The sequence below is a fragment of the Schistocerca cancellata genome, chromosome 2, assembly GCF_023864275.1.
Source record: "Schistocerca cancellata isolate TAMUIC-IGC-003103 chromosome 2, iqSchCanc2.1, whole genome shotgun sequence".
In the NCBI taxonomy this organism is placed as follows: Eukaryota; Metazoa; Arthropoda; class Insecta; order Orthoptera; family Acrididae; genus Schistocerca; species Schistocerca cancellata.
This window is the reverse complement of record NC_064627.1, coordinates 479,965,767-479,977,960: the sequence shown is the minus strand read 5'-3', so window position 1 is coordinate 479,977,960 and position 12,194 is coordinate 479,965,767. Positions and strand designations below refer to the sequence as shown.

The 12,194-nt window shown below is 42.5% G+C and overlaps 1 protein-coding gene across 1 annotated transcript in view; it reads left to right on the top strand.

Moving 5' to 3' along the window:
- LOC126155433 (elastase-1-like) overlaps positions 1-6,525 on the top strand; it is a 33,152-nt gene extending 26,627 nt beyond the window's left edge. The window contains exon 7 of the mRNA XM_049916228.1: positions 6,349-6,525. Coding sequence (XP_049772185.1) covers positions 6,349-6,525 — 177 coding nt within the window. The remainder of the gene's footprint in view (positions 1-6,348) is intronic.
- Positions 6,526-12,194: the final 5,669 nt, after the last annotated feature.

The following is a 12,194-nucleotide window of genomic DNA, read 5'->3' as shown; positions in this document are numbered from 1 at the left end:
TTGGATTTCAACAAATTTCTCTTTTTCAGAAACGTTTTTCTTGTTATTTCCACTCTGAATTTTACACCCTCTCTGCGTGACCATCATTTATTATTTTACTGATCAAATAGCCAAACTCATGTACTGCTTTTGCTACTTTTCCTGACTTACTTTGATTAGAGTTCATTACCCTTGTTTTAGTTTTGTTGATATTCATCTTATAGTTTCTTCACCTTACAATTTCTTTTCAAGACACTGCCTGTTCAGTTCAACTATTCTCCCAAATTCTTTAATGTCTCTGACAGAACTGCAGTGTCGTAGGCAAATCTTAAAAGTTTTATTCTTCTCCTCGAGCATTATTTCCTTTTCCAAATTTCTCCTTGGCTACCTTTACTGCTTATTCAATGTAAAAATGGTTCAAATGGCTCTGAGTACTATGGGACTTAACATAGAACGTAGAACCACTTAAACCGAACTAACCTAAGGACATCACACACATCCATGCCTGAGGCAGGATTCGAACCTGCGACCGTAGCGGTAACGTGGGTCCAGACTGTAGCGCCTAGAAGCGCTCGGCCACCCCGGCTGGCTGCTCAATGTACAGTTTGAGTAACATCGGTGATAGACTACGACCTCGTCTTACTCCCTTCTCAACTACTGCTTGCCTATCATGTCCTTCCACTCTTATAATTGCAGCTTGGTTTTTGTAACAGTTGTAAATAATCATTCATTCCCAGTTGCCATCAAAATTTCGAAGAGTGTGTTACAGTCTATGGTATCGAAAGCTTTCTCTAAATCAACAGATGCTACAAACGTACGTGTCTTTATTCAACTGTCTACTAGGATAAGTCGTAGGATCGGTATTGCATCGAGTGTTCCTAAATTTCTCTGGAAGCCGAACGGATCTCCGAGTTCGGCTTCTACTAGTTTTCCCATCCTACTATAAGTAATAGTCACTATTTTGTAACGATGACTTATTAACGTGACGCTTCGGTTGTATTCATACCTATCAGTACCAGTGTTATTTGGAACTGTAGTTATTACGTTCTTTTTGAAGTCTGAGGGTGTTTCACTTGTCTGGTACAGAGTTAAGTGAGCCGGCCGCTGTGGTCGAGCGGTTCTAGGCGCTTCAGTTCGGATCCTCCCTGCTGCTACGGTCGCAGGTTCGAATCCTGCCTCGGGCATTGATGTGTGTGATGTCCTTAGGTTGGTTAGGTTTAAGTAGTTCTAAGTTCTAGGGGACTGATGACCTCCGATATTAAGTCCCATAGTGCTCAGAGCCATTTGAACCAACCGTGACCACACGCCGAAGACCGCGCGGCTACCCCGTAGCTACACCGTACTCCCCTGGTTACAAAGTTCCCAGATTTAAAATCAATCGCGAATCCCTGGGACCACCTCGATCGGGAGAGAAATCTAGCGCAGCTGACCACGCCACTGGAGCCGTTATGCTTCCACACCCCCTTCTGTACATTATAGAACCTCACTGCTCTCTGCTTGCACGTCTCGCTATGTCTGCGCTGCGAAAAATGGTTATTCAGGCTAGATACAATTGGTGTCAGTTACTTAAAAATGGTTCAAATGGCTCTGAGCACTATGGGACTTAACATTTGTGGGCATCAGTCCCCTAGAACTTAGAACTACTTAAACCTAACTAACCTAAGGACATCACACACATACATGCCCGAGGCAGGATTCGAACCTGCGACCGTAGCGGTCACGCGGTTCTAGACTGAAGCGCCTAGAACCGCACGGCCACACCGGTCGGCGGTGTCAGCTACTGTCGTAGCGTAAATGAAACACTCGTCTTTGGCTCTAGTTCGATCCTTACTATCATGCCATGTCCATATTTTATAACGCTGTCTTGTCGATTTTAGGAAACTAAACGAAGCAAATCCCTGGCGACAATGTCTCTGACGGGCGCTTGAATTTGCGTGCGCAATGGCCTGATTGGCCAACTTCACCGTTAAGTAACTCGGAAACGGCGCAACGTATCGACTTTTTTTCTTAACAGTTATTTCTCAGCACAACCTACGCAGGAGCGCCCTTACAAGATTTTCAGATAGTTTCTGACGACCCTGTGTACTTGTAGATGTCTTCGTGGCTGCTTCAATTTTCTATTGACGCTCCACTTGGGGCGTTCGCCGTCTGTGGTCCTTCTATGCAATCATTGATAGAAATAAAAACAACTCGTGGTATGCGGCAGTGGTTACAGCTTTTTCAAAATTATTTTATCAAATGTTCAAACAGTGGCTTTGGACTACGTCAAATGAGTTATAAACTACGTCAAATGAGTTCTAATGAAAATAAGGCAAGTAAAGAAATAATCGGAGTAATAAACAACCAGGGTATGGATTTAACAAAATCACACATGTCTGGCAAATGATTCTTTCAGATTCACCCGCATAATATCGGGAGGCTGCAGTTCGCCCACGATCATTCGGCATACGAAACATTTATTGTAGATGTTAACTAGAATTCGAGCTTCATATCAAGCTGAATTCAGGAGGAACATAGAAAGCGTATGGAGGGAGGCAATACCAGTGATCTCGCGGGAATTGATGGAGGTGTGACTAGAATATCATTACATGTAGTGGCTCTAAGAGAAAAATTTCGCTGCAACCTGCAAACTCCGTCTGCAGTTGTATTAGTTTTGTAAACCGGCTTTCAGCTTCCAAGGCTATGGTCAAAAAGGAGATGATGACGATGTACATGATGGACACTCTTCGAAAAAATGCTACTGCCGTAGATCGTGTTGTAGAAATCAGCAGTGAAAGCTATCTATGATAAATTAGTGATAATTATGAAAAAAGGCATTATTTGGAAAGCAGCGTGTTGTAACAGTCCACAAAGTTACAACATAAAAGAGAGTATCTGAATTGTGTGATAAAAGTGTGTATCTGAATTGAGATATATAGCTTACACTTACAGGTTTAGGCACATGTAATACACAAATGTACGTACGTTAGAACAACTGACTGTTTTGCAGCTTTGTATTATTTTTAGCAGGCGGTGCCGCACTGTTCATAAATATTGGAAAGAAGTCTTATTTAAGAACCAGCAAGAGCTACCTACGAAGCAAAACCAGTTACAGTATTAATGCCTCCGAAGACAATCTTAGGCTCACCTTGGTTAGTCCTAGAATGTGCTGAAGACTAACCAGGAAGAAGGGCTTTTCAGGCGACGTATATTATCTGATCAAAAGAATCTAGACTCCTGTTTGTGGACATTTATAAGGAAAGTGTCCATCTTTAGCCTTAAGACGGCTTGAAGTTTAATGGTGACAAAATATCTGTGAAGGAATGGCAGCCCATTCCTTCTCAAGAGGCAAAATCAGAGAACGTTGTGTTGTCAGGGTGTTGGAGGGTCTGGTGTCTGGAGGGAAGTCGATGTTCTGACTCACCCCAAAGATGTTGCATTGGGTTCAGGCCAGGACTTGGCGCAGGTCAGTCCACTTCAGGAAGGTTACTGTTCAGAAACAATTGCCTCATAGATGCTGCTTTATGACAGCATGCATTTTCACGGTGATACGATGATCGTTTCGAACTGTACCGTACGCAGTATACAGTGCTGTAAAATGTATTCATATAATTTTACATTTAGCGTTTCCTTAAGCGCAGTGCGGAGACCACACTCCAGCCCCATTACTTGCTCCGTACGAGTACTTCGCTGTTGGTACTAGACGTGATAATAGGTAATGTTCTCCAGGCATTCGATTGCCGGAGGGTACAGAATGATTCGTCATTCCAAATCACTCGTTTCCAGTCACTTAATGTCCAGTGGCGTCGCTCTGTACACCGCCTCTAGCGTCGCTTAGCTCTGCCTACAGAAATGTGTGGCTTATGAGGAGCTGCTCGACCAATGTCACCCGTTCTTCTTAAATCCCTACGCACAATCATTGTGTTATCCAACCGCTGGTAGCACTCTGAAACTCACGAGTGATTCCTTCCGCTGATTTCATGAGCTTTCCACAATGAAACATAGTCTCAAAATATGGTAGAAAACCCACGAGATTCTGGTCGTACGTAAAGTACACCAGTGGCAAAAAACAGTCAATACCATCACTGCGCGATAGCGTAGGAAATGTTACCGATGATGGTGCCACTAAAGCGAAGTTGCCCGTAATTGGCTCTGAGCACTATGGGACTTAACATCTTAGGTCATCAGTTCCTTAGAACTTAGAACTACTTAAACCTAACTAACCTAAGGACATCACACATATCCATGCCCGAGGCAGGATTCGAACCTGCGACCGTAGCAGTCCCGCGGTTCCGGACTGAAACGCCTAGAACCGCACGGCCACCGCGGCCGGCATCCCGTAATTACTTCACAAAAGAAGAAGAAGTAAATATTCCAGAATACGAAACCAGAACAGCTGTTAGCATGAATAACATAAAAGTAGATATCTTAGGCGTTGCGAAACAACTCAAATCACTTACGAAAGGCAAGTCTTCCGGTCCAGATGGTATACCAGTCAGGTTCCTTCCAGTGTATGCAGACACAATAGCGCCTTTCTTAGCAATCATATACAAGCGTTCACTTGACGAAAGGTCTGATCCTAAAGACTGGAAAGTAGCACAGGTCACACCAATATTCAAGACGGGAAATAGGAGTAACCCATTGAATTACAGACCCATATCACTGACCTCAATTTTCAGTAGGATTTTGGAGCATATACTGCACTCGAACATTATGAATCGCCTTGAAGAAAATGACTTATTGATACATAACCAACATGGATTCAGAAAATACCGTTCTTGTGCAGCCCAGCTAGTTCTTTATTCACAAGGAATCTCAGATCGATTCCATATTCCTAGATTTCCAGAAGGCTTTTGATACCGTTCCTCACGAGCGACTATTAATCAAATTCTGAGTTCTGAGACTGGATTTATGTTTTCCTCTCAGAGAGGTGACAGTTCGTAGTGACAGACGATAAATCATTGAGTGGAACAGAAGTGATATCTGGCGTTCCGCAAGGTAGTGTCATAGGCCCTCTGCTGTTCCTGAGTTACTTAAATGATCTAGGTGACATTCTGAGCAGTCTCCTTAGACTGTTTGCAGATGACGCTGTAATTTACCGTCTAGTAAAATCATCAGACGATCAATTCCAATTACAAAATCACCTACAGAGAATTTCTGTATGCTGTGAAAACTGGCAATTTGCACTAAACAAAGAAAAGTGCGAGGTGATCCACATGGGTACTAAAAGAAATCCGATTAATTTTGGGTATACGATAATTCGCACAAATCTAAGGGCTGTCAATTCGACTAAATACCTAGGAATTACAATTCTGAGCAACTTAAATTGGAAAGACCACATAATAATATTGTGGGGAAGGCGAAACAAAGACTCTGCTTTCTTGGCAGAACACTTAGAAGATGCGACAAACGCACTAAGGAGACAGCCTACATTACACTTGTCCGTCTTGTGCTGGAATATTACTGCGCGGTATGGGATCCTTACCACGTAGGATTGACGGAGGACATCGAAAAAGTGCAAAGAAGGGCAGCTTGTTTCATGTTATCGATCAATAGGCGTGAGAGTGTCACTGATATGATACGCGAGTCGGGGCGGCAGTCACTGAAAAAAGGGCGGTTTTCTTTGCGGCTAGATCTGTTTACGAAATTTCAATCACCAACTTTCTCTTCCGAATGCGAAAATATTTTGTTGACACCCACCTACGTAGTGAGAAATGATCATCATAATAAAATAAGAGAAATCAGAGCTCGAACGGAAATATTTATGTGTTCCTTTTTCCCACGCGCCATTCGAGAGTGGAATGGTAGATAAGTAGTATGAAAATGGTTCGATGAAACCTCTGCCAGGCACTTAAATGTGAATTGCAGAGTAACCATGTAGATGTAGATGTAGATGTGAACCACCTTTCGCACTGGTCTGTACTCCCTGTCCGGCAGCAAATGGGGTCTGCGTGGTCTTGGTTTAGCAGCGGTTGTTCCCTCGCGTTTCCTCTTCACAACCACACCACCAAGAGTCGACTTTGGCAGCTGCGGAAAAGATGAAACGTCTCTGGTTTATCTGCTACCGAGATGCCATGGAGTACCACTCCACGTTCGAAGTCCTCAAGTCCCCTCACAGACACACTGTTACTGCTTCTCAACTGACAGAACAATACTTCCTGTCTCCTTTTATACTAGCGTGTCCGCTTCTCTTGACATCTAGTTGTCAGTTCCGCATTACATAGGAGATTCCTCATCCTGTTGATCAGATTATGGTGCGCACAGAGCGTCTTGCTGGCGATCATTATAGTGGTTAGAAAAAATATATGGTCGTTCTTTACCATGCTCTAGTTTCTCTGCCTCGTCCGCCAATATTATTCTCTGTGTACTGAAAATGACTTCATGCCGCAGGGTGACTTCGGGAGCCCGATGCAGCGCGCCGAGTCCACTGGGAACTATACGCTGGTGGGCGTGGCCAGCTTCATACAGGGCACCACCACCTGCGAGGGCGCCACGTCCGGCTTCACCATGGTGGCCGCCTACCTCGACTGGCTCAACCGGCACACGCAGCTGGAAATCCTCCCTTGATCAGTGTTCTGTGTGGACGTTCAGTGAGCTGCGGCTACACAGGCCTGCGAACACTGCAACAACTGCACACGGAACTTGTGGCTTCCGCTGGTATTATATCTGAGAAACTGTTCTGAAAATCCGTCGTTTCCTGACTCAGCCAGACATCGACACTCAGGAAAACGTGTAATGAAATAACTTAAATCAGAATATAAGACAGTGTACAAATCGGGATAACAGTGATAATTGATTTTTATTCTGATTGTTAATTGAGTTATTAATGCTGATTGTCCCAAAAGCAGTGATATGTGATTGACAAGTTAGTTTTATACCTTTATTGTAGCTGAAGTTATTTGACACTTTTTCGAAGATGTGTAAATGAAAATGTAGCTGGTGCTGTGCAAGACATTATCCTTAACTGCTTGGAGACATTTAAGCACACACGTGACAAAAAAATATCGCTGACAAACTGTGTGACATACCACGAGTAAATTTTTCTATTACTTCTGAACGGTAAAACATGGGATCAAGTATTTACATCTATGATGGCAACCTGTAACTAAGCAACGCTTTGTGGCAGCCCACGTGCAGTCTACTGATGGCTGAAACATATTTCACTGGGAGCAACGAGCTACCAACAATGCAATGTACATAGTTTTAGTATCCCAGTACACAATATATGCGTTTACTTACGTATTAGTAACTGTGCTGACTAGTATTAATCTAAATGCTACAGGGCACTTTCTGTAACAAACTATGGCAATAGAATGCAGTTAATCAATTTACCATGAGCTGACAAAGCGTATGTACGTGTTTATTTTCAGATTCCGTCCAGAAATGTATATACATTTGAAGCAATATAATTAATTCTCTGAGAAATCGCAATGCTTGACTCAAGTCATTTGATACTGACACATCTTTTTTTTATTGTGAACTGCACAAATTTAGAAATTACTACACTTCAACTGAAAAACAGTTCATCTAAGCTTCTGTTAGCAGAGACGCACGTGTTCTTTCTTTTCAAACTTTTCTCGTGGATTGGTCTCCATATTACACGATTTGTCAACGTACTGAATTTCACCGCATGTTCAAGGTTCAGTATGATGAGGCATATTTGTCTCAGCAATAAATATACGGTTGGATACACGAGTTTGCACATGGCGTGACTCCGGTGTTCGATGCTCCTCGATCGTGTCGGGTGTATCGTGTGACTCAGAAGACATTGCTGCTATGGAAGGCAGAGTGGTAAAAAAAATTGCCGAGAGACAGTGAATGACAGTAACAATGTCGTGTTTCAGCACACCGTACTGTATATGATGTTCTCCAGTTTCACAAAGTACCTGACCCCTTAACTGAAATAGCCTAGGACCGATGCGTATGACCAACTTCTGTGGCCATTTCTTGCACATCACCAGAGACGAAACCTAGGTCCTCTACCACCAACCAGCAATTATGAGAGTGTAGTTCGTCACCTAAATTAAAGGATTTTCGAACACAGTCATCAGATTAGTGAGTTTCTTACAAATGAAATAACTATCAGAATAAAAGTAAATCTTGATGATTCAGCAAGTGATGCAGAGTGAAATACATCATGTTGCATAATTGTTCTTATAACATGGAATCAGGGAGTCTGACGAATTGAATATTTTTAGCGTGGTGCAGCAGAGTCAACAACTGTAAAATGTAATTATATTAAATTTCAGCCTCCAGTTGCATAAGCAAAGAAACTTTAGCTAGGTTTCGGCTATAATTATCTAGCCTCCTTCAAAAATGTCACAATATAAAATTAAAATTAAAACATGCCAGATATTGCCCTTATCAAACTTAAAATGTTAGTACTACAGTACATAGTCATAAGACCGCGTCACTTCTACTAATCTAGTAGATTCTACTAATCTAGTACATTAGTAGAAGTGACGCAGTCTTATGACTATGTACTGTAGTACTAACATTTTAAGTTTTATAAGGCCAATATTTGGCATGTTTTAATTATAATTTTATATTGTGACACTTCTGAACAAGGCTACATTATTACAGCTGAAACCTAGGTAAGGTTTCTTTGCTTATGCAACTGGAGGCTGAAATTTAATATAATCTCACGAATTGGTTTCTAGATCAGGTTATAATCCACAAGTTGCACTTTAAACACCGCAGGGCACTGTGTATTTGTAAACACTCAGTATGTAGCCTCATCTACACCAACACAATTAAAAATCTCCTCGGGAAACTGACAAACGTCTAACAAATTGACAGGCATCAGAAAACAAGTACATAAAATTGTAGATTTTGACTCTGTAGCACGTTTCATAAATCACAAGTACATTCACCTCTTTACTTGGAAAAATGTTCAAACTAAGAGCAGTTAATAAAACGCAAGTCGGCGTTTTAATTATGTGTATTTTGTCCTAACTCAGAGCAGATAATCGTCAAAGAAACACATTTTCACCCTGAAATTCCCTACACGTAGATAAACTACAATACTGGAACGAATATTATTCTAAGTAACGCACAGTGCGCATGACAGAGTAAGGATAAATAGTATTCGACACTACATTAATCCCACACAAATGACAATCAGCTAATTATAAAATAGAATAACGGTAATTGTGTGCTGCCAGGATCTTCCGTCGTTCTTGGTAGAACAACAGTATAATAAATGAAAAGCGCCAGTTAGCTTTTGTTCTACAATATTACTTTTCTTTTATTGTTAACCGGTTTTCGGCTTACAAGGCCATCTTCTCAGTAAACGTCTGAAGATGGCCTTGTAAGCCGAAAACCGGTTAACAATAAAAGTAGTATTATAGAACAAAAGCAAACTGGTGCTTTTCATTTATTGCAATTGTGTGTCTTTGTTCTTGTACTTTTTCACAAACTGTTCAGTTTATTACTGAAGAGAGTCATGATTTCAATAATACACTTAAATTCAACTATGGTTTGAATCTACAGACTATCTGATAACAGAAACAGTAATTTCGGGTCTTGCGGTCGCACGAATTTTGCAGGCACAGTTTATTACTTTTGTTAGTGGATTTAATAGCATAGACCATCTCAAAGATTCACACATTTAAGCAAGATTTAACATGTCTAACAAATGAAGCAAGTCTTAACATGTCTAACGAACGCTATTCAGAAAGCAAAGAGCCCAAAACCACGCAGACGTACGTTACACATGAAGAATTTATAATCACTACTGCATAAATCATACACTGAAGAGGCAAAGAAACTGGTTCACTTGCTTAATGTTGTGCAGGGCCCCCGCGAGCATGCAGAAGTTCCGCAACACGACATAGAATGGACTCGACTAATATCGGAAATAGTGCTGGAGAGAACTGACACCATGCATCCTGCAGGGCTGTCCATAAATCTGCAAGAGTACGAGGGGGTGAAGATCTCTTCTGAACAGCACGTTGCAAGACATTCCAAATATGCTCAATAATGTTCGTGTCTGGACAGTTTGGTGGCCAGCGGAAGTGTTTAAACTCAGGAGAGTGTTCCTGGAGCCACTCTGTAGCAATTCTGGACGTGTGGGGTGTCGCATTGTCCAGCTGGAATTGCCCAACTCCGTCAGAATGCATAACGGACGTGAATGGATGCAGGTGATCAGACAGGATGCTTACGTATGTGTCACTCGTCAGAGTGGCATGTAGACGTACCAGAGGGCCCGTGTCACTCCAACTGCACACGCACGCCCCACACCATTACAGAGCCTCCACCAGCCTGAACAGTCGTCTGCTGATATGCACGGTCCATCGATTCATGAGGTTGTCTCCATACCCATAAGACGTCCATTCGCTCGATACGATTTGAAATGAGACTCGTCCGACCACGTAACATGTTTCTAGTTGTCAACAGTCCAATGTCGGTGTCCAAGGGCCCAAGTAAGGCGTAAAGCTTTGTGTCGTGCAGTCATCAAGGGTACACGAGTGGGCCTGCGGCTCCGAAAGCCCATATCGATCATGTTTCGTTGAATGGTTCGCACGGTGACATCTTTTGACGGCCCAGCTCTGAAATCCGCAGAAATTTGCGGAAGGGTTTGACAGTCTGTCACGCTGAAAGATTCTCTTCAGTCGTTGTTGGTCCTTGTTCTTATAGGAACTTTTTCCGGCCGCAGCGATTTCGGAGATTTGATGTTTTACCGGATTCCTGATATTCACAGTACACTCGTAAAATGGTCATACGGTAAAATAACATCATGTTCAAACTCACTTAAATCGTGATAACCTGCCATTGAAGCAGCAGTGACGGATCTAACAGCTGCGCCAGACACTTGTTGTCGACCACAGCGCCATATTCTACCTCTTCACATATCCCTGTATCTGGATACGCATGTCCACGTAAGTTTCTTCGAACCTTCAGTGTATACGGAGGAGTGTGAGTCTGCTGGTCATGTGTATGAGCTGAGACTTTCAACTTATGTATTTTAATGTTTTGACATCTTATATCGTGGAAAACACTTTTACACAGAATCTTTTCTTTATCACTGCTGCACGCTACGTCCGGTGCGTGCTTGTAATTTTCCATGAGTTTCAGGCCAAATTATTGATGGTGTCATCCTTAGACAGCAAGGGATGGCAAGGATCATCTCGTGCACTCAATGCAGGCCTCATTAAACCTAAGGCTGCCAGAGCAGAGTGCACAGGGTGAACATCGAGCACATTGGAACAAACAATTCTTGTCGCCCCAACTCCGAGGTCAAATTGGGATCTTTCCAGCGACTGACAGAGAAGGTTGAGGAGATGGGCGTGGGTCACTGAATTTCATCGAGGTTCACCATCTGGGACACTTGTTATGAGAAATGATCGTAACCCTCTGATTCTGAGTCGAGTGGAAGGCTTGAACCAACAACTAGCTAGGATGCGACTTACTGGATTTGCACGACAGTGTTAAAATCTGTAAGATCCCTCTAAACTTGACTGCTGTGCAATACACGTCAGACACTGCTAACCAAATAAATGGCCATGTGTGGGACGCACGCAAGCTTCTTTTTTCTTCTTTTTAAACTAGGCGACACTCCAGTCGAGATAATGATAAGCGTAGGAGACCCTGAAATATTAATGTAAAATCCAAAAAATGCTCCCTCTCACAAACTGTTGCCTCCATGTAATCAACTGCCGAAATATTTGCAACAAAGCTGCAAACTTTGAAGCATTCCTAAAACGCAGAAGAGCTCACATAATACTGTATACGGCTAACTGGTTAAAACACAAAGTTGGTAGCAGCGAAATTTTTTATGGAATCTAAACGTACATCAAAAGAATACGCGAATGGGAAATCGAGGCGACGTGTTTGTTGCAGTTGAGAAGAAACTCAAATCCTCCAAGATCGAAAATTAAACCGCATACGAGATCGTAAGCTCAAAACTTAGTATCAGGGATAGGGAAAACTTATAAGATGTCCCTTCTGTCGACCCCCACTCTAACTCCCAGATGTAACCAAAAATGGAAGAAAATCTCTGTATGCTAATACGTTTGTCCCCCCACCAAACTGTCATCATTGGAGGAGAATGTAACCATGTATCAACTGATGGGGAAAATTTCAGTTTTATACGCAGTAGCCCTGTCAAGACAGACTACACAAAATTCTAAATGCTTTATCTGATAAATACCTAAAGCCAATAGTTCGGTAGCCCACTCGTGACGGTCCGCAGCTCGTGGTCGTGCGGTAGCGTTCTCGCTTCCCGCGCCCGGGTT